The sequence below is a fragment of the Oncorhynchus mykiss genome, chromosome Y, assembly GCF_013265735.2.
Source record: "Oncorhynchus mykiss isolate Arlee chromosome Y, USDA_OmykA_1.1, whole genome shotgun sequence".
Lineage (NCBI taxonomy): Eukaryota > Metazoa > Chordata > Actinopteri > Salmoniformes > Salmonidae > Oncorhynchus > Oncorhynchus mykiss.
The window spans coordinates 27,073,712-27,100,893 of record NC_048593.1 but is presented as its reverse complement, the minus strand read 5'-3'; the positions used below and the strand labels follow the sequence as shown (position 1 = coordinate 27,100,893).

Below are 27,182 nucleotides of genomic sequence, written 5' to 3'. Positions count from 1 at the left end.
ATTACATTGGTGTCAGAAGTGGGATCGGACCTTGCGTCCATTACAGTGCGTGTGCTTGGCCAGTGAGCGTGTTCCGATAAGACGTTGAGTCGCAAGCTAGTAGGAGGACAAGCTCTTTGAAAGGAGGGAGTAATGTAACGACCCTGGGTTTATAAGCACAGATATTGACTCTGCTGCTCAAGCATGTGTTTGGGGCACAGTCGATAGTGCGCTAGACTTTGGGCTAGAAGGTTGAGGGTTCGAGGCCTGCTCACTGCCTGTTTCATTGCAATACTTTGTCCATAGACTGCTTAAAGGGTAAGGAAACCAATATGTCCTCTTGGAATTTGGGTGAACTATCCTGTTTACATCTAAATCTTTTCATTATACACAAATCTATCTGTGCCACATTTGGTGCTTTTATTAAAAACTGAACAATTATTATGCTTAGCCACCTAAGTAGTTTCAAAGTAGTCAGCTACTTTCCTTTGTAGTGTGGTTTAGCTACTTTCATTTCATGGACAGCTGTTCATCCCTTTTCACTAAGTATGAAAGTATGATATAAGAACCTAGCACTGAGGTATACAATTAACGGAAACCTATACGTATTCTCTTTTGAATGTCAGGAGAGGAGAGGCGAATCTTCAGTATGGACAAAGCCCTGTACATCATTGCATAAGAGCAGTAGCGTGAAATCTACTGCTCCACCTGGCGGACAATGGCTGTCGTTTCAATTTGATCTATCGTTGACTGCAAATATAAAACGCTGTCCATATTACATTTCGCTTTCATTGACCGTATTTGTTTAATGATTCAACTGTATTTTTTTTCGTTTAGCATTATTTCTGATTACCTTGCTAATGCAACTGTGCATTTGCATAGACTCCTTTTCACCTTTATCGTGGTCCTTCAAGGCAGAATGACGTCAGGATCACAACTTAACCTGCTAGTTGCTAATCAAAATATTGACACCAACTACTGCCAATGAAAATTGCACCCCAACGACGAATGACCAATAATAATTGTGTTATCCAAATAAGGAGGGTCCTCTCGAGGGGCGTGGAAGGTAGGGATCAGGTCGGCTGACTGCGATGTGCAAGTAAAACGTGAAATTGGTGAGCTAGTAATTTAACCGAATTGCGCACAATTAAAAGTAGTAGTGGTTTATACAACTATTCAAAAAACTGTACGTAATCTGCCCGCTGTGCAAAGGTAATCGGTTCCATGGTAGATAGTGCTTGGCTCGTGCAGTTTACGTTAGCTAGACAAACGTCATAAGTTTACTAAGAGCATGGGACCTTGATACTTTGTTAGGCCTGTAAAGGAACAACATAGCTGTATAACCAGCTAACGTTGGCACAAGCTGCATATTTGGCAGTGTGGTTTGCTTCTTATAGTAATGTAAATTATTCGTAGTTTGCCGTCAATATTGACAGTGTCAAAACGTGACATTGTTGGTAACGAGTGTTCCAATTCAACCACTTGCTTTAAATAGCGGCCACTTCTAGTTGTTTAACTTGCACAACCTGCAGCATGTTTCAGTCTATACAACGGCGGCCTATAGCGTTATGTGAAATCAGTGTATGTGCTGTTAGGTTTCAAAGCAGTAATGCACTGGGACAGGGAATTGGCAAGGGCAAATCCGTAACCACCTCATGGATGGGACGACGCATTGGCCTGTTGTTGTCATGGCTCCAGAGATCGGGGATGGGCACGAGTGAAAAAGCGAGATCTGACAAGAAGAAGCAAGGCCTGCTGTCAATTTTTGCCAACCATTGTAGCTTTGTGACCGGCCAGAGGCTTCGACGCGCTCATCAGATTGGAGAGCTCTACTCAAACTTGTACTCGGAGCGTACCAGGTGGACTCTCGTAGGAAGCATATGGCGTCGACTCCAGAGCAAGCACGCCTCCACGGGGAAGCTTATGGCTGCACTGGCTGGTGTATTTATGTGGGAGGACGAGAAGGTTCGAGATGACGAACTACACAGGTACAAGCTGTTACTTAAAATTAAGCAATAAGGCCAAAGTGGTATATGGTGGTATATGGAAAATATATCACTGCAAGGGCAGCTCTTAAAGGCGACGCAACGCGGAGTGCCTGGATACAGACCTTAGCCGTGGTATATTGGCGATATACCACAAACCCCCGATGTGCCTTATTGCTATTATAAACTTGTTACCAACGTAAAAATACATGTTTTGTCATACCCCTGCGGCAGTCTGGCAACTAACATTCAGGGCTCGAACCACCCAGTTTATCATGTGAACATTGTGTCCATATTGTACTGTCAACGTACAGCGTAGGGGCAGCGTGTGAGTGGCGTCAATATGCGTGTATGTGTGAGCATATTTTTTTCTACTGTGTTATTGACTTGTTAATTGTTTACTCCATGTGTAACTGTTTTGTCTGTGTACACTGCTATGCTTTATCTTGGCCAGGTCGCAGTTGCAAATGAGAACTTGTTCTCAACTAGCCTACCTGGTTAAATAAAGGTGAAATAAAACATTTTTAAAATGTAGTTTACGGTACCTTGAAAGTATTCATACTCTTTTGATTCATTCCACATTTTGTTACAACCGGAATTCAAAATGGATTAAATACAATTGTTTTCTCACCCATCTACACACAATACTCCATAATGACAAAGTGAAAACATGTTGAATATTAAATACAGATCTAATTTACATAAGTATTCACACCCCTGAGTCAATACTTTGTATAAGCACCTTTGGCACTGATTACAGCGTGTCTTTCTGAGTAAGGCTCTAAGTGCTTTCCACACCTGGATTGTGCAACATTTGGCTGTTTTTTTTTATTTTCAAAATTCTAAAAGCACTGTCAAATGTGTTGTTGATCATTGCTAGACAACCATTTTCAGGTGTTGCTATAGATTTTCAAGTAGATTTAAGTCAAATCTGTAAATGAGATGCTCAGGAACATTCACTCTCTTCTTGGTAAGCAACTGCAGTGGATTTGGCCTGTTTTAGGTTATTATCCTGCTGAAAGGTGACTTCATCTCCCAGTGTCTGGTGGAAAGCAGACTGAGCAAGGTTTTCCTCTAGGATTATGCATGTTCATTCTGCAATATTTATTTTTATCCTGAAAAACTCCCCACTCCTTTAACAATTACAAGCATGCCCATAACATGATGCAGCCACGACGATGCTTGAAAATATGGAGAGTGGTACTCAGTAATGTGTTGTATTGGTTTTGCCCCGAACACACCACTTTGTATTCAGGACAAAAAGTAAATTGCTTTGCCACATTTTTTTTTCAGTATTACTTTAGTGCCTTTATTACAAACAGAATGCATGTTTTGGGGTCTTTTTATTGAGTACCGGCTATCTTTTCACTGTGTCAATGAGGTTAGTATTGTGGAGTAACCACAATGTTGAGCCATCTTCAGTTTTCCCCTATCACAGCCATTAAACGCTTAACTGTTTTAAAGTTACTATTGGCCTCATGGTGAAATCTCTGAGCAGTTTCCTTCCTATCCGGCAACTGAACGAGAAAGGATATATATGGTTACCAACGTAAAACTGTTTATATATATATATATATATATATATATACACACACACACAGTGGGGAGAACAAGTATTTGATACACTGCCGATTTTGCAGGTTTTCCTACTTACAAAGCATGTAGAGGTCTGCAATTTTTATCATAGGTACACTTCAACTGTGAGAGATGGAATCTAAAAAATCACATTGTATGATTTTTAAGTAATTAATTTTCATTTTATTTATTGCATGACATAAGTATTTGATCACCTACCAACCAGTAAGAATTCCGGCTCTCACAGACCTGTTAGTTTTTCTTTAAGAAGCCCTCCTGTTCTCCACTCATTACCTGTATTAACTGCACCTGTTTGAACCCGTTACCTGTATAAAAGACACCTGTCCACACACTCAATCAAACAGACTCCAATCTCTCCACAATGGCCAAGACCAGGGAGCTGTGTAAGGACATCAGGGTTAAATTGTAGACCAGCACAAGGCTGGGATGGGCTACATAACAATAGGCAAGCAGCTTGGTGAGAAGGCAACAACTGTTGGTGCAATTATTAGAAAATGGAAGAAGTTCAAGATGACGGTCAATCACCCTCGGTCTGGGGCTCCATGCAAGATCTCACCTCGTGGGGCATCAATGATCATGAGGAAGGTGAGGGATCAGCCCAGAACTACACGGCAGGACCTGGTCAATGACCTGAAGAGAGCTGGGACCACAGTCTCAAAGAAAACCGTTAGTAATACACTACGCCGTCATGGATTAAACTTCTGCAGCGCAAGCAAGGTCCCCCTGCTCAAGCCAGCGCATGTCCAGGCCTGTCTGAAGTTTGCCAATGACCATCTGGATGATCCAGAGGAGGAATGGGAGAAGGTCATGTGGTCTGATGAGACAAAAATAGAGCTTTTTTGGTCTAAACTCCACTCGCTGTGTTTGGAGGAAGAAGAAGGATGAGTACAACCCCAAGAACACCATCCCAACCGTGAAGCATGGAGGTGGAAACATCATTCTTTGGGGATGCTTTTCTGCAAAGGGGACAGGACGACTGCACCGTATTGAGGGGAGGATGGATGGGGCTGTGTATCGCGAGATCTTGGCCAACAACCTCCTTCCCTCAGTAAGAGCATTGAAGATGGGTCGTGGCTGGGTCTTCCAGCATGACAACGACCCGAAACACACAGCCAGGGCAACTAAGGAGTGGCTCCATAAGAAGCATCTCAAGGTCCTGGAGTGGCCTAGAATGTGGTTTTCTGGATTTTTGTTTTAGATTCCGTCTCTCACAGTTGAAGTGTACCTATGATAAAAATTACAGACCTCTACATGCTTTGTAAGTAGGAAACACTGCCGATTTTGCAGGTTATCAAATACTTGTTCTCCCCACTGTATATATAATTATTTTTTACCCATCTATCAATAGGTGCCCTTCTTTGCAAGGCATAGGAAATCCTCCCTGATCTTGTGGTTGAATCTGTATTTGAAATTTGACCTTATAGATAATTGTGTCTGTGGGGTACAGAGATCAGGCAGTCATTCAAAAATCATGTTAAACACTTATTACACACAGTCCATGCAGCTTATTGTGACTTGTTAAGCAAATGTTTACTCTTAAACGTATTTAGTGTTGCCATAACAAAGGGGTTGATTAATTGATGGAGTATTGTGTGTAGGCCATTGACAATACATTTTTTAAAATCAGGCTTTTCCAACAATTTGGAAAAAGTAAAGGGGTGTGAATACTTTCTGAAATGTGTGTGTTGGTGTAGTATGTATGGGGAGATTCCAGTGTGTTCATAGAGCCAGTGCAAGCGTCAGTGCAAATAAAAAAAGGGGGTCAATTCAAATAGTCAGGGTAGCCATTTGATTACTGACAGTTTTATGGTTTGGGGGGTAGAAGCTGTTCAGGAGCCTTTTGGTCCCAGACTTGGTGCTTGGGCACCGCTTGACATGCGGTAGCAGAGATAACGGTCTATAGCTGTGTTGTTAATGAGTATATACTACATACTATTAGTTCATTTTAGTATACTGTAAACAAATGGTATCCTTTCAGTTGAGCATACTAGCGCTTCGGCTGTCTACCGGAAGTTGATGCTGTTGCAATGCAACTTCTTGCTAGCTTGTTAGCGTAACAAATTACTAGCTAGACATTTTACGATTTGGGGTGTGTTCGTAAATTCAATCTAGAGTGCCAGGGTGCGCTCTGGGCGTTCGTAATTGCAGACCGTTGTTTGTCAGATTTTCCGTTCATAAATTCAGTGTTTCGCTCTCGGAGCGCGTCACTGGACGCTCTGGCCGAGGAGTCGAGTTGAGCCGAGCGTTCTGCAGTCAAGCACCCAAGCTAACAGCTTAGTTGGCTAGCTTGCTAGCTAATTCCTGACACAAATGAGAGAAGGCCTCAATCTGACCATTTTAATTGCCCTAGCAGAGCTGGTTAGGCTCTTTTCATGTTATCCAGAGCATTTGTGATTGTAACTGTGCTGCTGGCAACAATTTAATTCCACTTTTTTTGCAGACGTTTACTGACACCGGCCATATATTCAATGGGGTTTTTAGCTTTTGTAAATTCATCAGGTATTCTGCGCTCTGGCTCTGTCTGAAATCGGAGTAGATAGCCAGAATTAACAATGTCCATTGTGGACGCACAACGACTATACATTGCTCAACATTTCCTTAACATTTGTCATAAAGCAATGCGTTTGTATACGCTCTCGTCGGACTTCGGCTGCATATTTTCCACTATTTTCTTAAAATCTGAAAACGTTGTGAAGCCACGCCCATTTTCTGAATTGCATTACTTGCCCTAAAAGCAAGGAAATATTGTCCACTGCTTGTATACTTTGTATTTTGGCTAATTTAGTACAACATCTGGGAACTTTTGGCATACTAACTATGACCAATAAGCATAATACATACTAAATTCACGTCAGAAATAGTAAGGTTAGTGTGGTTAAGTATGAGTATTCGAACACAGCTTATGACTTGGGTGGCTGGAGTGTTTGACACATTTTAGGGCCTTCCTCTGTCACCGCCTGGTATAGACATCCTGGATGTCAGGGAGCTTGACCCTGTGATTTACTAGTCCGTACGCATTACCCTCTGTAGCGCCTGGCGGTCGAATGCTAAGCAATTGCAATACCAATCTGGGATGCAGCCGGTCAAGCTGCTCACAGTGGTGCAGCTGTTGGACTTTTTGAGGATCTGAGGCTCCATGTCAAATCTTTTTAGCCTGCTGAGGGAGTAGAGCTGTTGTCGTGCCCTCTTCACGACTGTGTTGGTGTGTTTTGGAACATGATGGATCCTTATTGATGCGGACCCCGAGAAACCTTAAGCTCTTGACCCGCTCCACTACAGCCCTGTCGATGTGAATGGGGGGCATTCTCGGCCCTCCTATTCGCCACAATCTTTTGTCTTTTTTGACGTTGAGGGAGAGGTTTTTGTCTTTGCACCACACTGCCAGGCCTCTGACCACCCTATAGGATTTCTCATCATTGGTGATCAAGCCTACCAGCTAGGCTTGGGCAGTATGCCTTATATGCTGTATATCGGGGTATTTGGAAATAGCCACAAGATGGTTTTTCAGTACCGTTAAACTTTTCAATAAAGAATAAAAAAAAGTTTTCAATAAATGTATTTTCTAAGTTTATACTAAGGTTGAAGGGTGGGAACCTGGTTACTGAGATTTACTGCCCCAAACCACTCCCTGTTCCCCGGATAAATAACTGAGAAACCAGTCAATTTTAATTCATTATTTATATGAACATTATGGTGTGAAATGGAACTGTTACATTTTATGCAATAATATAATTCTGGCTTCTCTACGGCCTCTGCATGATGAAGGGTGGGCACAGACCGCCCATCCCAGTATGGAGCTCAGTTCACATTGCATGTAGACCTATCTCATGTTAACTTTTTTTTATTGTGACTGGTAGGCCAACATTTGCCGCAGCATAGCCTGTATTACAGTAATATAAAGACTGAATGCGCTTCTAATTTACACATCTCCATCTGGCTTTCGGAGGTCACCTTGTTTTTGTAAAAATTGTAAAGTATTTTTTTTATAAAACAGCCTATTATAAGAATATCGTTGCTTTAAATAAGTGCACGCGCAAGCACTCTCTCGCAATCTTCCTATCGCTCCATCAACTCCATTGAAATTGCATCCAAAATAGATAATCTTGTTCTAGATTGAGATATAGACGCATGCATGCATACAGTACCAGTCAAAAGTTTGTACACACCTACTCATTCCAGGTTATTCTTTATTTTTACTATTTTCTACATTGTAGTATAATAGTGAATACATCAAAACTATGAAATAACACATGGAATCATGTAGTAACCAAAAAAGTGTTAAACAAATCAAAATATATTTTATATTTGAGCTTCTTGAAAGTAGCCACCCTTTGCCTTGATGACAGCTTGCACACTTTTGGCATTTTCTCAACCAGTTTCCTGAACTGGAAACATTTTTTTTTTGTTGATTTAACACTTTTGGTTACTAAATGATTCCATTTGTGTTATTTCTTGTTTTGATGTCTAAACTACTATTCTACAATGTAGAAAATAGTAAAAATTAAGAAAAACCCTTGAAAGGCACATGGGTGCAGTTTTCTTATTGTCCTCGTTCCGCTGTGAAAGGACCACTCCGGTGTCCGAGGTGTCCACCTCCATCACAAAGGGAAGAGTTGGATCAGGATGAACGAGGATGGGTCCAGAGGTGAAACGTTCCTTGAGCGCCATGAATGCCCTGTCCAGCAAAAACGGGTCTGGAACTTGCAAATTTATGAAAGATAAACTAAAATATCACATTCACCTAAGAATTCAGACCCTTTACTCAGTACTTTGTTGAAGTGCCTTTGGCAGCGATTACAGCCTTGAGTATTCTTGAATATGATGCTACAAACTTGGCACACCTGTATTTGGGGAGTTTCTCCCATTCCCCTCTGCAGATCCCCTCGGGCTCTGTCAGGTTGGATGGGGAGTGTCGCTGCACAGCTATTTTCTGGTCTACAGAGATGTTCGATCGGGTTCAAGTCCAGGCTCTGGCTGGACCACTCAAGGACATTGAGACTTGTCCCGAAGTCGCTCTTCCGTTGTCTTGGCTGTGTGCTTAGGGTCGTTGTCCTGTTGGAAGGTGACCCTTTGCCCCAGTCTGAAGTCCTGAGCGCTCTGGAGCAGGTTTTCATCAAGGATCTCTCTGTACTTTACTCCGTTGATCTTTCCCTCGAGCCTGACTAGTCTCCCAGTCCCTACCGCTGAACGACATCCCCACAGCATGATGCTGCCACCACCATGCTTCACCATAGGGATGGTGCCTGTTGCCTCCAGACGTAATGCTTGGCATTCAGGACAAATAGTTCAATCTTGGTTTCATCAGACCAGAGAATCTTGTTGTCATGATCTAAGTCCTTTTAGATTTAAACAATTGTTGGAAAAGTTACTTGTCATGCACAAAGTAGATGTCCTAACCGACTTGCCAAAACTATAGTTTGTTAACAAGAAATTTGTGGAGTGGTTTAAAAATGTGTTTTAATGACTCCAACCTAAGAATGTAAACTTCCGACTTCAACTGTAGTTTAGGCTTACATTTGGCGTATGATTCCTACCTTTTTGAGTAGCATACCCTTTTCCTTTCTTCCTGTGCCAATTACATTTGCCTAAACCTACTGTCAAGTTACCAGGTTGTTAGCTAGCTAGGTAACATGACCGAACTGTCTTATCAAACCAATAATTAGCGAACCCGGGATTAGTACAACAGCCTGCGACATGTTTGTAAAATTATATCAAATGTGCACGAATCCCATTTTAAAATAGGTATCTCCAGTAATATGGGTCACATTTTTACAAATCATATAGGCTCGAGACAAGCCGTTTTCTTTGCTGTGAAGCTGCAAGCAGGCCTGTCGCCAAGCAGTGCTCCATTTTACCCCTCTGACACTGAGGCTGCATGACAGTGAACTTCAAACTCAGACTGGTCTGTGCTCTTGGTTAAAACAGGCTATTTGAAATCATACAATGTATCAACATTGCTCGCTTTGCTCGCTGCTCCAATGTACAAATCTAACGGACTCATCAGGGTCTGCATCCCTGCTCTCCATCACTGCTAAATGTATATATTTTGTTTTAACTGACTGAGGATGCGCATGAAGAGCAGAAGGAGAGAAGCATGTGAGGGAGGGCTGGTAGAGGGTTATGTTGGCTGATTACAGCTGCTACACGTGATGTGAGCATGGAAGTGAAAATGATTGGACCTGTGCATACCAGAGACTAGTGGCTGTTGCTTCAATTCAACTGAATTTATAAACATTTTGTAGCAGTTTTTTTTAGATCGCTAGGGCTGGAAAAAGTCAGTATCATATGAAATGGTGCTACGGTATTCCAAAATGTTGGTATCATGACATCTTGGTACTGTGATATTACCGTGTTAAGATCTCTATCACTGCACACTTCCCCAGATGTGGACTAGAGCTCCAAGCTTTGGAGAAGGTGAAGAATCTGAGTGCATCTTCAGAAAAGGAGAAGGCTGCAGGGCAGGTGGAGACCGGCTGGGAGGTTGTCATGGAGAAGAATAACTTCAAAGTTTGGAGGCGGCCCATCGAGGGAAGCCACTTGTGGGAATACAGAGGTCAGCCTGCATTGTCACTAATAGCTTTGTTGTGCTTCTACACCTGCATTGCTTGCTGTTTGGGGTTTTAGGCTGGGTTTCTGTAGTGACATCAACTGATGTAAGAAGGGCTTTATAAATAAATGTAATTGATTGTTGACACTTAGAATGAGTATTCAGACCCCTTCACTTTTTACACATTTTGTTACAGCCTTAATCTAAAATGAGGAAATGTTTATTTAATCCAATCTACACACAATACAACATAATGACAGGTTTTTAGATATTTTTGCAAATAAATAAAAAACTTTACAAAAGTATTCAGACCCTTTGCTATGAGACTCCAAATTGAGCTCTGGGGCATCCTGTTTCCATTGATTGGACATGATTTGGAAAGGCACACACCTGTCAATATAAGGTCCCACAGTTGACAGTACATGTCAGAGCAAAAACCAAGCCATGAGGTTGAAGGAATTGTCCGTAGAGCTCTGAGACAGGATTGTGTCGAGGCACAAATTTGGAGAAGGGTACCAGAAAGTATCTGCAACATTGAAGGTCTGGTGGCCCCCATTCTTAAATGGAAGAAGTTTGTTCCCGCCAAGACTCTTCATAAAGCTGGCCACCCACGCCTAACTGAGCAATCAGGGTGTCACGCCTGCTCCCCCTCTCTGGTGCTCGAAGCCGCCAGGCTCCCCAGCATTACACACTCCTGCCACCATCAGTACTCCTGCCTTTCCCCGGCTTGCGCGTCAGCTTGTGTTTGGAATCACCTGGACTCAATCATCTGATTATTACTTCCACTATATTTGTCAGTTCCCCATCTCTGTTCCCTGCTGCTGCAGTGATTGAAGAATGTCGTTGTTTTGCCTGTGTGCTGACGCTGTGCCTGTCTTGTTTCATGTCTGTTCCTTATTAAATGTTGACTCCCCGTACCTGCTTCTGATCTCTGGCGTCAGTCCTTACACAGGGGAGAAGGGCCTTGGTCAGGGAGGTGACCAAGAACCCAAAGGTCACTCTGTCAAAGCGCCAGAGTTCCTCTGTGGAGATGGGAGACCTTCCAGAAGGACAACATCTCTGCAGCACTCCACCAATCAGGCCTTTATGGTAGAGTGGGCAGAAGGAAGCCACTCCTCAGTAAAAGACACGACAGCCCGCTTGGAGTTAGAAAGCTAGAAACTCTTAGACCTTGAGAATCAAGGTTCTCTGGTCTGATGAAACCAAGAATGAACTCTTTGGCCTTAATGCCAAGCGTCACGTCTGGCGGGAACCTGGCACCATCCCTACAGTGAAGCATGGTGGTGGCAGCATGTTGTGGGGATGTCTTTCAGCGGCAGGGACTGGGAGACTAGTCAGGATTGAGGCAAAGTACAGAGATCCTTGATGATAACCTGCTCCAGAGCACTCAAGATGAAGGTTCACCTTCCAACAGGACAACGACCCTAAGCAAACAGCCTAGACAACACAGGAGTGGCTTCGGTACAAGTCTCAATGTCCTTGAGTGGCCCAGCCAGAGCCGGACTTGATCCCGATCGAACATCTCTGGAGAGACCTGAAAATACCTGTGCAGCGTCACTCCCCATCCAACCTGACCGAGCTTGAGAGGATCTGCAGAGAGAATGGGAGAAACCCAGATACAGGTGAGCCAAGCTTGTAGCGTCATACCAAAGAAGACTCGAGGCTGTAATCGCTGCCAACGGTGTTTCAACAAAGTACTGAGTAAAGGGTCTGAATACGTGGGTAAATAAGATTTGTTTTTATATATATGTTCTCAAAAAATTCTAAACTTATTTTTGCTTTGTCATTATAGGCTATTGTGTGTAGATATAATACATTTTAGAATAAGGCTTTAACTTAACAAAATGTGAAGTCAAGGGGTCTGAATACTTTCCGAATGCCCGGTACCTTTTCTATCTGGCATGTCATAATTTCATCAACCTTTTTGATGTACATTTGCACTCTTTTCCCTCTTCTTATTGCCATGATCATCATCTACATGTCTGAGCGTCATTATTAACACTCAACACCCTTTTCCCTCTAATCTTTTCACAGTTTTGGGTTCTTACAACGATGTCACCCCCAGACAGTTCTTCAATGTTCAGGTACTAAGCATGTTTATTTTATGCGAACTGTCTTGACTTGGTATAATAGTTGAATTTTTAATGTTTAAAAAATGTGTGCAAGAGAACTTGTACCTTCACTAACCAAGTTTCCATCGCAACTTTTTATACGAGTGTAGTAGATGTCGTATTTAAAGAAATGTAATGACGCGCCTGATGAAAACAGAACATTTGTCGGTAAACTTTCCAAATGTCGACAATACAAAGTACGCTAGACAAGGTGGGATACTTTGGATGTCGGTAAAATAAATATTATGCGAGAAATGCTTTTATGCGCCAATATTGATATAATAACCATCATATCGAAGTGAACTTGGTGACATGTATTGTGGTCCTCTCACTACAACTTGTCAGAAAAGAATGTGGTTTAGTAGGGTACAGATTAAATAAGTTATGAACTTCACAGGGTGGTGAAAGTTCAAGGTTATGAGCTTGATGCTTCTTTCCAATAAATATGAAAGGTCTTATTCTGGTGACAGGATCATTGATGCTTGGCTGCCATTTGACAAATAGAAATAATATCGCTCTTTTGTCCATAATAATCTCACTGTATCTGCAAGCTGTTGGCTAGAGTGCATATGCCAATAACAGAGTGGGCGAACTCTCTATATAACGCAAAAAACAATGTGTGAGCAAACCATCAGTGTTAAAGGCAATGGAAACTAATTTAATTTGTATTATTCATGGAAATGTAAGTGAAAATTGTATTTATGTGCGCTATGTCACACACAGCGTTTTATCCCCAACAAGTCAATTTAGCGGAAAAGCATCTCTGTGGGGGAAATGTTTATATTGTTGTGTGGATTTTAGAATATTCACATGAAAGTCTGTCGCCAATTGGATGGAAACCATGAACCTGTTAATGAACCTGCTAATGAACTAATGAACCTGTTAAGAAATGATTCAGTAGAAAATGTTCAAGTGGCTTGTGTGTACATTCAGCACTTGAAGTCCTGTATGTTCAAACACTCCCTTTGTGTGTCTGTGTGCTTATTGCCGTACGTGTCTGTCTACCCAAATGCCCTTGTTGGAGTGTAAGGTTTGTGTGGAGATATGTAGCTCTACGTGTTGTATGTGTGTGCTAAATTTAAGCCTCTGTTCCTCTCGTCTCACGCACTGCCCTTTGCCACAGTTGGACACTGAGTACAGGAAAAAGTGGGATGCTCTTGTTCTTAAGCTGGAGGTGGTGGACAGGGACGTCAACACAGGCTCAGAGGTTGTACACTGGGCCACGCATTTCCCTGTAAGTTCCCCCTGCCAACTCACACACTAGAAATGCAGAACTTGTGCTTATCAAAGTCATGCACTTGCGATATGCTTTCATTTCCTCAGTGGTTTCTCTGTTACATTGTAACATTTCTAGACTGAGTTCTGCATGTTTTTGCCTTGTTCATGTGTTCTCGATTTGATTATTACAGATATGCAAGCATACAGTGTTGTATTTTATGGAAGAAAACAATGTTTCCCTGAAATAAGGGCTGTGTCATAGTCCACAGATGACAACAATAAGTTATCCTACATTTTTTGATTTTTGATTTGTTGTATTATCTTCCCACAGTATCCCATGTACTCACGAGACTATGTTTATGTGCGTCGCTATGATGTTGATGTGGAGAATAATCTGATGGTCCTGATCTCCAGGTGAGTGACTTCATGTCAAGTAGTTATATTGAAATGAACGCTGTTAAAAGCGATAAAAATATTTAAGTTAATCGTATGGTTTTCTGTTGGTAACTAAGATTAATCACATTTGTGATTGTTCAAATATGACCCTAATTAAAGAGGTTTCCATTTTAAACCATATTGGGTTGTAGGTATAATATATTTTGATTATAAGGGAGGAAAACTCCAGTAACATCAGCCAGGTTAATGTAAAATGGCATTCAGCTAGCTATTAAATTTAGCCTAGGCTTCTTCTCATCTGTTCTTCAAAATGAACTAGTCAAGCTTCTACCTACTAGCGAATGGGGATAATTTGCTTAAATCTTTTGGCCTGAGAACTATAACAAAAACAGTAGCTAAATGGAAGTTCTGTTCTGATTTTAAAATCTGTGTGAAATTGAGTAGAATCTAGAGTCATTCAGCGATGGCATTCTACATTTTCTCAATTGGTTAGCTTGGAAAACATACAGAAATTTCAACCATAAACACATTCCCAAGCGTTTCTTTAGATAACAAGAAAAAAACATTTGCACAGAAGTAGCGAGCTAGTTAAAGGGATAGTTCAGGATTTTGGCAGAGTCCGATTAACTCATTTTTATCTTTGCATTCAGTATGAAGGTAGTGAGGTAGTTTGTGAGCCAATGCTAACTAGCGTTAGCGCAGTGACAGTCTGTGGCATCTACTAGCATACTAGCAGTTACTATAGACTTCTAGTCATTGTGCTAATGCTAGTTAGCAATTGCACAAACATTAGTTAGCAACTTCCTTTGAACTGCAAGCAAAGACATAAAAATGGTATCCACGAGTTCATCGGCGTCTGGGGAAGAATATAATCATTGACAAAATCCTGAAATATCCCTTTATACCATATAAAGACTGTTCACACCATGGGGAAGCCATAGGAAAAGGAATCTGGTTGATATCCCTTTAAATGGAGCGAAGGCAGGCTATGGAACAGAGAGCTTTCAGGAAAAGCAGCACTTCCGGGTTGGATTTTCCTCAGGTTTTCACCTGCAATATCAGTTCTGTTATATTCACAGACAATATTTTGACAGTTTTGGAAACTTTAGTGTTTTCTATCCTAATCTGACAATTATATGCATATTCTAGATTCTGGGCCTGAGAAATAGGCAGTTTCAATTGGGTACGTTTTTTCATTTAAACATCAAAATACTGCTTGGGTTGAACTGAACAGTATAAAACAATCAGAATGGAGAAAGACCCATTGAACTCACTTTGATGGTATGTTGCCACCATAGGGTCACAAACTGCTCCTAAAGCAAATGTACAACTTTTAATTTTTCAAAAACAAAATACTGTCAAATTTGAAAAATACCATGATATATTTTGGCCATATTGCCCAGCGCTACTTTTTGTATAAATTTATTTTTTTATGCTTGGAATACTATTTATTTATCTCCCATTTTAGAGCGGTTCAACATCCTGGAGTCCCGGAAACTCAGGACTACGTCAGAGTCCACTCATACCAGTCCAAGATGGTCATCCGACCTCACAAGACCTTTGATGAGGTGAAAAGAGTTTATCATAAAACATAGATAATGTAATAATTGGGCAATATTTAGTTATATGTGTGTGCATGTTGAATTACAGTATCTGACCTTATGTCGTCCTGTCCCACAGAATGGCTTTGACTACCTTCTGACCTACAGCGATGACCCTCAGACCGCCTTTCCCCGCTACTGTGTGAGCTGGATGGTGTCTAGTGGTGAGCTCTCTTTTCTTTTCATGGAGCTTGATGATTATCCCCAGGTGTAAACTGGATGTAGTCATTGTTGGAATATCAACAATAAAAAAATATATTTATCTGAATAGACATAAAATTGCTTCACTGAAGGGCAGTAGGGCATAAAAGTAAGTCAAATCCTGATAATTCCATCAAATGCAGCCACTGACTATGCACAATTATTGAGACCTAACTCAATGGGCCAGGGATCACTTTATTTTTAGCTTGAGGTAGCTGGGGTACAGTAATTGGCGGATTCAACATGCCCAACAAGCTGAATCTGCTGGTATTGTAGCTCAGTGCTTTGTTTCTTGGTCTGATTTACTTTTATCTGGATGGAAAGTCACCTTGGGGCCTATTCAATCAAACCCTTTTTTCTTTAAAAAAAGATATATAAATAGGTCATTATGATCTACAGTCTCTTATCAGATGATGGTTTTCCATACGGTATGTTATCCTCAGTCCTGGTTATCAACTGTCGCTCTCCTCCCTCATAGGTATGCCTGACTTTCTGGAGAAACTACATACTGCAGCCCTTAGGGCTAAGAACCTGGAGGTAGGGATCTACGACTATGCCAGTGTCATAAAGTCCAATGACACCAAGCACCAGCCCAGCCAGGACCGCCTTGGGGACAACACTCGCCCTGGGCAAATCTACGCTTAAGGGACCATGTCTTTTTAGCAGTGGTGGGGAGTTTGATTTAACCTGCACCTGCTCACATACAACAACCCTCCAAACTCACAAGCTTTTGGACACAGGGGTGGATGGGATATAAGGAAACTGGAATATACTTTTGTTGAAGATATTCAGTACTTGTTCCACAGACTGGTTATTGATAACAGAATTGTAATGAACAGCATGGACTGTACCAACAAGCAGTTGAGCCCTTCGGAGAAAGGACTCCGCTTTTGCTGCCAGGAGGATTTTCACTGGGACTTCCTGCCTTTGCTACACTTGTACTAGACAGCCAACATCCTCATGCCTCATTTTGCTAACTAGCTGCTTCACCAACTAGTGAGACAGCTAAAAAAAAAATACTACCCCTATAGAGATGTTGCCAAAGCATTTTCTCCCTCCATCCACCATGTCTACTAGTTTCTTCCAGCCACTTTGTTTGGATCCCTCATCTGGTCACATCAGCACTTAAATATCTCACTGTAAAGGCTTCGCTACATAAATACATACCTATAGTTATTTCATACAACAGAGAAAGAAGAACATCAATAATTAAACCTGCTGTGATATCAGGAACATGAGGAACACGCTTTGGAGCTGAATGCCCTGGCATATTGACTTCCACAGACAAGTGGATTTAAGGGCTCTTGTGGTCTTTCACATTTTGGGATTGATGTTTTGCTCTCTGCAAAACTGAGGTTCTAACCTTTTTTTTTTGTCTGTCATGCCTTGTCTGTGTTTTAAACTGCCAGGTCACGACACTTCTAACAGCCTTCTGAAGATTACCAGTGTCTTCCTGTCCACAAGGTGTCTTATGGTAACTGCAAAAGTCCTCAGTAACAATGGTACAAATGCTTGATGTTTTTTTTATTTCACTTGCATTGCAGTTCCCGTCCATGTTAAAATGCCCTAATCAAAAAAACGATATATATAAAAAAAAATGTAATAAAAAAAGTGTGTTTTCTTGTGCCACCAAACTATCTGTATTTCAATTGAATGGATATGACTGAAATACTGTTTCTTACTGAGAACTAAGTTCAAAGTTATGGAACAGACATGATTAAAACCGACTGCTCGCTAGATTGCGCTACCGAGGAATATGTTTGTTTACTAAACTCTTACTGTACCTTAACAGTGAAAGTAGTGCATCAATTGTTATATTACTGATGGGCTTTGGAAGGCAAGGGTTTAGTAAAATCATGCGTGTATGTGTAATCTTTATTGCATTTTATATATTATTTTTCTTCATTCTTGATATGTAAATGGTTCTGCAAACTACTTAGACCTAATCTTATTAACTGTTTGACTCACTGGAGTAAGGGGCATGTGTGAATTCTCTGCTCAGCCTGACAATCTGGTACAATTGAAGGAGCACCTTTTTCTGTATGTCATTTTTTTCCCCTGTTACTGATATTGGTATAACAGAGAATTTTCCAGGCAAAGATTCATTCATTTATGGTACCAGTATATATGCATGACTACAGTTCCATGAAAACGGATTGTTGGTAGGTCACAAATACTGAGATAGGAATGTAAAAATTAATTGAAGTTGCATTGAAAAGATACCATAGTTCAATACATTCAAATGCATTCAAATGCCAAGGGGCACTTTTGTAATATCAAATCATTTCTGGGTAACAACTGTACCTTACTATAATAGATTATTTTAAAATGGGCAAAAAAAACCTCAGAATTTAGCTGGGACTATCTGGGAGTGGTCTAGCTGCTATTGGCAGACACATGCATAACAAGAGTTCCTAACCAATTTACCGCATGGTGATCTCACTAAGGAAAGCTGACACTCGCGCAAACCTGATTAGAAGGCCCTGTGTAGATTGTATTTTCAACCAGCAACTATCAGGAAATAACTCGTGTTTTTACATTTAATTTTACATTTTTACATTTGCTAGTTTCATCAGCTGCTGTACTGTATGCTATAAAACACACTTGACTCCACTGGGCCTTTAAGATAACTTACTCCCATGAAGTCTGAAATAACAAAAGATCGTTTACCTACTCTTATCTTTGTGGTGAAGAAATTGTTTTACTGTCCACAGTATGATTGTCAGCATATGGTGTGTTTTGATATATTGTACATGTGAGAGGAAATGAATTAGTTGAGCTTTTGTTTAGTGATGGTCAGAGCTATGTGTATGCAGAGCATAAAACTTCTATATTGAACTACTGTATGCAATGTTTGAGAATGTAAATCTGGCGATTGTAACGCTTTGGTGTGCTATCCCTTTCTAGACTACAATTGTGTGTTCAATATACTGTTTATATATTTTTTTTCAAAATGCAGTTTAACACCTTGGATATCATTTCCAGAAGTTAATTCCTTTAGAAATTGTGTAAAATATATTGATTGAAAAGAATTGGGAAAATATATGGAACCTGGCAAGAATTTAGTTGTCATTGTATGATTCCATGTTGAAATGGAGCAACTAATATGATTCAATAAACCAATTTGAAGTATACTGTATGTTGCCTTAATCTTTGGTTACACTATAACTAGTGAAATGGTGGGTTACTGATGGGTTATGAACCAGGACATTAAATGTACTGTTTGATCCACTAGTCACTCAGATTTTTTAAAGGCAAAAACATTACTAGTAGTAATGTGGTATATTGTTCATTTCATTACCAAAATAGCACAAAAGAGACCCAATGTTCACCTGCCACTTTTTAAGGTAACCGTGGTAATGCAACTCAGGTCATGTTTGTGCCTGTGAGATTGACCCAGCTTCTGAACAAAATAATGTAAATAGCCAAGAAACCCAAGGACAAAGTCTCACTTCAGTAGAATTTTGTGTCATTTAAATTTGACCTTTTTATGCCTGTGTGCACGTGAAGAGCTGAGTGAAAGATTCATTTTTAGAAGCGTTGCGCACAGACATAATTTGTCAAATTCTAATGAATTTCCTCATCCCTATAGGCTGTCTCGTCATTGTTGGTAATCAGGCTACACGTCCACCACTGTTGTGTCGTCTGCAAACTTGATTGAATTGGAGGTTTGCGTGGCCACGCAGTCATGGGTGAACAGCGAGGACAGGAGGGGGCTGAGCACGCACCCATGTGGGGCCCCTGTGTTCAGTATTGTGGAGGTGCTGTTTCCTACCTTCACCACCTGGTGGCGGCCAATCAGGAAGTCAAGGACCAAGTTGCACAGGGTGGGGTTCAGACCAAGGGCCCCAAGCTTAATGATAATCTTGGGGGGTACCAAACAAACCAGCAGCCTCACTGCTTGGACACTGACAGACGATCACCCTAACTGGCAGCACCTGATGTGCTTATCAAGCAGGCTAAGCACTTGGACAAGGTTGCTGCTGCCCCCTGGGGGAATGGAGTGTGGACGTGTAACCTGGTCAGTGTGGCTGTCTATGTCCAAACACTAACCTTGCCCCATTTAACAGATGACCCAATATCTAAATCTTATCAAGATACTTATCTGGCAAAATGAACGATCGTTATGGAAATCTCCCACTATTGTCCTCTCTTATGAAATCACAGTATATCACATATAAAGTATATCATATGGAAACAGGTGGCTGAAGCAGGTACAGTATGTTGAGCGGTACAAATGCCACATCATGCCAGCCACAGTAGATTTGCAGTGTGATGATGTATGGCATCCGTGATCTACTGAAAAGAGCACAGCTTGCTATTCAAAGAGAAACATGTTCAGATCACGTTTGCTTACAAGGTCATATTTCCCAGACAAAGAAAATAAGGTTTGGTTTTTATGGCATGGTGGTTTAGTGGGTGAGTAAAACATTCCCTGTCTGACAGTACTGTCCTCAGTACTGTTTTTGGAGGGGAAAACCAACATCCTAAAAGTCTGAAGAACATGATCAAATCAAATTTTATTGGTCACATACACATATTTAATAGATGTTAATGCGGGTGTAGCACAATGCTTGTGTTCCTAGCTCCAACAGCGCAGTAGTATCTAACAATTCACAACAATATATACATCTAAAAGTAAAATAATGGAATTAAGAAATCTATAAATATTAGGATGAGCAATGTCGGAATGGCATTGACTAAAATTCAGTACAATTATAGAATAGAATAGAATAGAATAGAATACAGTATATACATATGAAATGAGTAAAGCAGTATGTGAACATTATTAAAGTGACAAGTGATTCCATGTCTATGTACATAGGACAGCAGCCTCTAAGGTGCAGGGTTGAGTAACCAGGTGGTGGCCAGCTAGTGGTGGCTATTTAACAGTCTGATGGCCTTAAGATATAAGCTGTTTTTCAGTCTGTCGGTCCCAGCTTTGATGCACCTGTACTGACCTCACCTTCTGGATGATAGCGGGGTGAACAGGCCGTGTCTCGGGTGGTTGATTTTCTTGATTATCTTTTTGGCCTTGCTGTGATATCGGGTGCTGTAGGTGTCCTGGAGGGCAGGCAGTGTGCCCCCGGTGATGTGTTGGGCATACCGCACCACCCTCTGGAGAGCCCAGCGGTTGCGGGCGATGCAGTTGCCGTACCAGGTGGCGATACAGCCCGACAGGATGCTTTCAATTGTGCCTCTGTAAAAGTTTGTGAGGTTCTTAGGGGCCAAGTCAAATTTCTTCAGCCCCCTGAGGTTGAAGAGGCGCTGATGCGCCTTCTTCACTACACTGTCTGTGTGGGTGGACCATTTCATTTCATATAGTCAATGAACAACATTCTTACATAGGTATTCCTCTTGTCCAGGGCAGTGCGATTGACAATACATTCTGTGGATCTATTGGGTCGGTATGCAAATTGAAGTGGGTCTAGGGTGTCAGTTAAGGTGGAGGTGATATGATCCTTAACTAGCCATTCAAAGCACTTCATGATGACAGAAGTATATAGTAATAGTAGATAGTAATTTAGTTCAGTTACCTTCGCTTTCTTGGGTACAGGAACAATGGTGGACATCTTGAAGCAAGTGGAGACAGCAGACTGGATTAGGGAGAGATTGAATCTGTCCGTAAACACTCTAGACAGCTGGTCTGCGCATACTCTGAGGACACTGCTAGGGATGTCGTGGCACTGTCTCATCCTCAAAGCAACAAAGAAGATGTTTAGCTTGTCCAGGAGCAAGACGTCGGTGTCTGTGACGTGGCTGATTTTCTCTTTGTAATCAGTGATTGTCTGTGGACCCCGTCTCATTTCTGAGCCATTGAATTGCGACTCCACTTTGTCTCTGTACTGACGTTTTGTCTGAGTGATTGCCTTACAGAGGGAATAACTACACTGTTTGTATTCAACCATATTCCCAGTCAACTTGCAGTGGTTAAATACGGTGGTTCATTTTGCGCAAATGCTACCATCTATCCACATATGTACACACATGTATCCTTTAGATTAGAACTTCTTTGAACATTTAACGTCAGAGGCTGACAATACTATTCAAGCATATCTGGGTCAATGTATTTGATTTAGTGAATGTGATCTAGAGAATGTATTTGCACCACCCAGAGACTGTAATAAATGCCATCCATTGTGAATTCAGGATCAAAAGAAAGTGTAAAATACATATTTGAAGGTAGCCTATATGCCCATTATCTCTGGGTGGGATTGAAAACTTGATGGTGAAAGCAACATTGTGCCTGATTTCATGTGGTAAATTAATGTCTCAGCAGTATGATTTTTAGAGCCAATATGTCCACAGTCTTAATTGAGTACTTAGATTCTGTAACATCTGACATCTACTGGTGGCGATTAAGTGCCTCAGTCAAATGCGGGGAGCACTTACACTAATTGATTGTGGCCATAAATCTGTCACGTTGCAGCCAGCTTGTGGGAAACCACAAAACTGCTTCATGCACAATCATTTTTCTCCCGCTCCTTTTGTCTTTACTCTCATCGAATCCCGGCCTATACAACAACAATGAAGTTGTCAAATACATTTAAAAGATTTACAGTCTTTTAGAAACATTTATTTGGACGCCCAGAATCACTGTACTAGTCAGAAGATGAAGTGAAAAAATTGGCCTTGGAATCATCAAATCATCAAAAATGTACTGAGATCTTACCAAAAGGAGAATGGGCAGTTCTGACCTTTGACCTAACACTAGACTGGAGCATCAACGGAGCCCAATTACAATTCTCCTTCTCTTTAAAGTTTGCACTCGTTTCCCCTCAAGGACTCAAAAACATCCAATGGGTGTGAGAAACATGAAACTCTGACTCGACACCAGTCTGTCCAATCCTTTTAAATCGATGAGGAGGGGTGAACGAGTGCACACCTCAGGGAAAAGGGGTGAGAATCAGAATTGGGCAAAGCTCTGTGATAACTATAGATAAATACAGTGCCTTCAGAAACTATTCAGACCCCTGGACCTTTCCACATTTTGTAACGTTACAGCCTTAGTTTAAAATTGAATAAAACATTTTTTTTAAATCCTCAGCAATCTACACACAATACCCCATAATGACAAAGCGAAAACAGATTTTTGAAATGTTTGCAAATTTATTCAAAAGAAAAAAACAGAAATACCTTATTTACATCATTATTCAGACCCTTTGCTATGAGACTCGAACTTGAGCTCAGGTGCATCCTGTTTCCATTGATCCTCCTTGAGATGTTTCTACAACTTGATTGGAGTAAACCTGTGGTAAATTCAATTGATTGGATACTATTTGAAAAGGCACACACCTGTCTATATAAGGTCCCACAGTTGACAGTGCATGTCAGAGCAATCGGAGGAGAAGGGCCTTGGTCAGGGAGGTGACCAAGAGCCTGATGATCACTCTGACAGAGCTCCAGAGTTCCTCTGTGGAGATGAGAAATCCTTCCAGAAGGTCAACCATCTCTGCAGCACTCCACCAATCAGGCCTTTATGGTAGAGTGGCCAGACGGAAAGCCACTCCTCAGGAAAAGGCAGATAACAGCCCGCGTAGAGTTTGTCAAAAGGCACCTAAAGGACTTTCGTAGCATGAGAAACAAGATTCTCTGGTCTGATAACCAAGATTTAATTATTTGACCTGAATGCCAAGCGTCACTTCTGGAGGAAACCTGGCCCCATTCCTACGGTGAAGCCTGGTGGCAGCATCATGCTGTGGGGATGTTTTTCAGCGGCAGGGACTGGGAGACTAGTCAGGATCGAGGGAAAGATGAACGGAGCAAAGTCCAGAGAGATCATTGATGAAAACTTGCTGCAGAGCGCTCCGGACCACAGACGGGGGTGAAGGTTCACCTTCCAACAGGACAACGACCCTAAGCACACAGCCAAGACAATGCAGGAGTGGCTTCGGGACAAGTCCAGCCAGAGCCCGGACTTGAACCCGATCGAACATCTCTGGAAAGACCTGAAAATAGCTGTGCAGCAACACTCCACATCCAACCTGACAAAGCTTTAGAGGATTTGCAGAGAAGAATGGGAGAAACTCCCCAAATACAGGTGTGTCAAGCTTGTAGCGTCATATCCAAGAAGACTTGATGCTGTAATTGCTGCCAAAGGTGCTTCAATAAAGAATTGAGTAAAGGGTCTGGATTCTTATGTAAATGTAATATTTCATTTTATTATTTTATATAAATTATGAAAAAATTGTAAAACACGTTGTTGCTTTGTCATTATGGGCTATTGTGTGTAGATTGATGAGGGGAAAAAATGTAATGTAATCAATTTTAGAATAAAGCTGTAACGTAACAAAATGTGGAAAAAGTCAATGGGTCTGAATACTTTCAGAAGTCACTACATGTAGGGATCTTTTACATCCAATTAAGGATGCAGTGTGGAGAGTGCTCGCAAGCCTCCAAAGTGCTTGGCACCACCATGGACAGGAGAAGTACTGCATGGTTAGATCAAGCACAATGGGGTCCTGGGCAGAGATATACAGCCATCAGAGGTTATGTTGGACCAGGATCAATCTGGTCGATTTAGGTGGGATGGTAGAGCTCAATTATCTTAACTACACAATTAGAATCCTGTAAAAAAAAAAAAGAATCCCCCCCAAAAATCATGGAGAATATGGTAATCAGCTCTAAAATCATGAAAGGAAGACTGTGCCACCAGAATATGCTATTTCTTGATCCTTTGGTCTTCCAACTCCATTTGTGATTCAAGGATAACACCAAAGCTCTACGGCATTGATAGCCCAGGAGGAGAAGTGGTGGGTGTCCACTGGCATCAGGGAGGGTTGCAGACCTGGGGAGGGATGGACCCAAATGACACGCCTTACATACTATTGAGACACAAGGGCAGTGTTCGTTATATAGTGCGGCTATCTGCAAAATTACAAAAAATAATTAGTCATAGGTCACACTCTCACTGCGGTGAAAAGCGGGCACCGCCCTTCCTGCGCATAAACTGCGACAAAACTCCGCCCTCCCATCCTTCGCACCCCACCCCATCAGATAACTTCGTACAAAAAAAAACATAAAACACATACAATTACACAGTTCAAATGGTGAAAGATTAGAACATTTACATAATATGAATAAAAACAGGCCAACAAGAAGAGTTTGTTAATGAAATTACTACTGTGTTACGGGGGAATCAATGAAAATAGAGTTTGGAAGAAAGATGGTCATCTTGTTAAAGAACATCAATATCCCCTAAAGAGGACCAGCTCTTAGGTCTTCCAGCTAATGGACAAAGAATAGTCTAAACATCCAAGGGCAGATGGAACAGCTCGGGAACAGCTCGGGAACAGCAGATACAGCCATATCACCGGTGTCCATCAGTAGAAATTTGCTAACTCATCAGACCTGAGACTCAACTGCTTTTGAAATGATGGTCCAAACCTGGTTATTTGTCACCTGGACTCAAAGTCAACGGTCAGTCACTAAGAAATAATGACCTCCACAGATGGATAACGAATGATTTCTCTGAAAGACCTGTGAGGACAGTCCCATCAGTGGGTTTGGAAATCTTGTTACTTCCATCCTTTCCATTTCCCCTTATTGAAATTGGAAGAGTTTCAGTGATAATGAAGTTAAGCTCTGACAACTGAACCACTTTGTGTGATGAAATGAGAAAAGATATGTGTGCATGGGAGAGTGACTGACAACTAGTGTATAGAGCGATGAGCAATGGGGTTTGGTTAACAGACTAGTCGTGAAAATATAGGGAAAAATTGTCTATGGAATGTTGACGTGTGCAGGGAAAACGTCCCTACAAAAACAGAGGTGTCCTTGCAGGTATTTGATGATGTTTCAGATGGACAAAGGTGGACAAAGGTGGCGGGATGGTATCATGGTCGATGAGATGGTGTTATGGTTATTATCCATGGACATTTGATTTATACATGCTATCTTACCTTAATTTGGTGGATTTTTGTTGTTTTAATAATGTCAATGTATCTGTGTCCTAAACTAAGGTCTTTCAAACTAAGCTTAAACCTCACCATTTATAGAATACACTGTATATGAGATAGGAGAAAGTTTAATTTGTCTCCCTCCGTTCATAGGACTTGCATGAACTATCATCTTTGTCCTCTTCCATTGAAGGCATGACAGAAATCTCAAATAGCTGTCAACCCAGGGGTACTGTGGACCACGATTCAGGAAGTCAACTTAGAGGATATCAAGAAAATTCCGCAAATATAAAACTAAAACATTCTGAATTTCAATAAACCTCACCCGTTATACTTCACCCATCCATTATAGCTCAGCCGTCTTTGAAGCATTCCGTGACTGCTGTCACTGGAAAGTCACTCCCTCCAAACTGGTCTGTCCATGAATCCTCTCGCCCCATAGCCGATGGTGGGACGCCCAGCTTGGTGGGGTAGTTGAGGGTCGTGAGGAAGAGCGGGTGCTCCTCTGAGCTGGGTGTCTCGCCTCTAGTACCACCAAGCTCAACTGGAGACAGACTGTCTTGACTACATCTCTTCCAACACCCCCCAAGCCCGTACCTCCGGCCCCTCCTTCAAGTTAGGAGGGGTTAGGGATTTTCTCCTGGGATAGGTGGACTGGCGAGAAGGACTCGGGCAGGGTGGGATTGGATGTGGTATGAGGGGGGGGGCATGTTTCCGCATTTCATAAATATTAATACAGAGTCCGCCCCTCTCCGAAGGGGCAGATTCTTTAATTTTGTTTGAGGGGGAAGTGCTTTATTCACTTAATGGCTTTTATTAGTGCCCGGTCTTCAACTCTTTCATTAGCTAAAGTGCTGCTATAATTTAAAGGGGGAATGGGGTGGGGGAGGGGCGTTGTCCTGAGAAACGTCGCTCCTGCCGCTCCAGCCAGCCACTGCTGTCTAAACCTCTGCAGAAAGTGGCCATTCTGTCTCAAAAAAGATTCGAGACTCCAACATCGAATACACTGTAGATAAAGTAATATTCAAGCCATTAGAGTGGTTGCAGGAAGTGTTGAGGGCAAATGCCAGGTTTCCCTTTATGTGGCAGATTTGTCCTTCACCTGAACATTAGTCAAATTGAAAATAATACTTTCTTGCAAATACACCCTAATTCCACAAAAACATTGATCAAGCAGGTGTTATTGGTTAGATCTGTTATCATTGGACGTGTTCAGTCCCCTGTTATAAAAATTCAGTTAAAGCAATATATTGATTGCTTTCATTTTAGAAATGCTACTGTGGAGTGAACACATTGTTATAAAAAAAAAACGCTAAACAATATTCAAACATGTGGAAACATTTCAATTTAAAAAGTAAATATTGTGTGTGAGCAATAAGGGTGTGTGTCATAATGTATGTATGCCTTGATAATAATGGTGTTCAGTTATGACTTTACTCTGGCCAAATTTAAAAAAAGGCAGTGATCAATTCAAAATTCACAATTACCGGTTGCTGAGCAGGCTATACCATGCCCATACCACCCTACATCATAACATCATAGACAGATATGGTATGCTTATAGGTTCAGATAAAATGCTAGAACGTGACATGTAGCCTAAATTAGCTTATAAAAAGCTATTTTGAAATCAAATTTGATCAGATGTGTCC

General features: G+C 41.4%; 1 protein-coding gene across 1 annotated transcript; it reads left to right on the top strand.

Moving 5' to 3' along the window:
* Positions 1-1,036: 1,036 nt before the first annotated feature.
* On the top strand, positions 1,037-18,768 carry LOC110509892 (stAR-related lipid transfer protein 7, mitochondrial). Its single transcript, XM_021591082.2, has 8 exons — positions 1,037-1,967; positions 9,944-10,113; positions 12,142-12,191; positions 13,342-13,452; positions 13,768-13,850; positions 15,301-15,400; positions 15,513-15,597; positions 16,113-18,768. Exons 1-8 carry the CDS (start codon positions 1,513-1,515, stop codon positions 16,277-16,279), a joined length of 1,221 nt encoding a protein of 406 aa, XP_021446757.1. The 5' UTR covers positions 1,037-1,512; the 3' UTR covers positions 16,280-18,768.
* Positions 18,769-27,182: the final 8,414 nt, after the last annotated feature.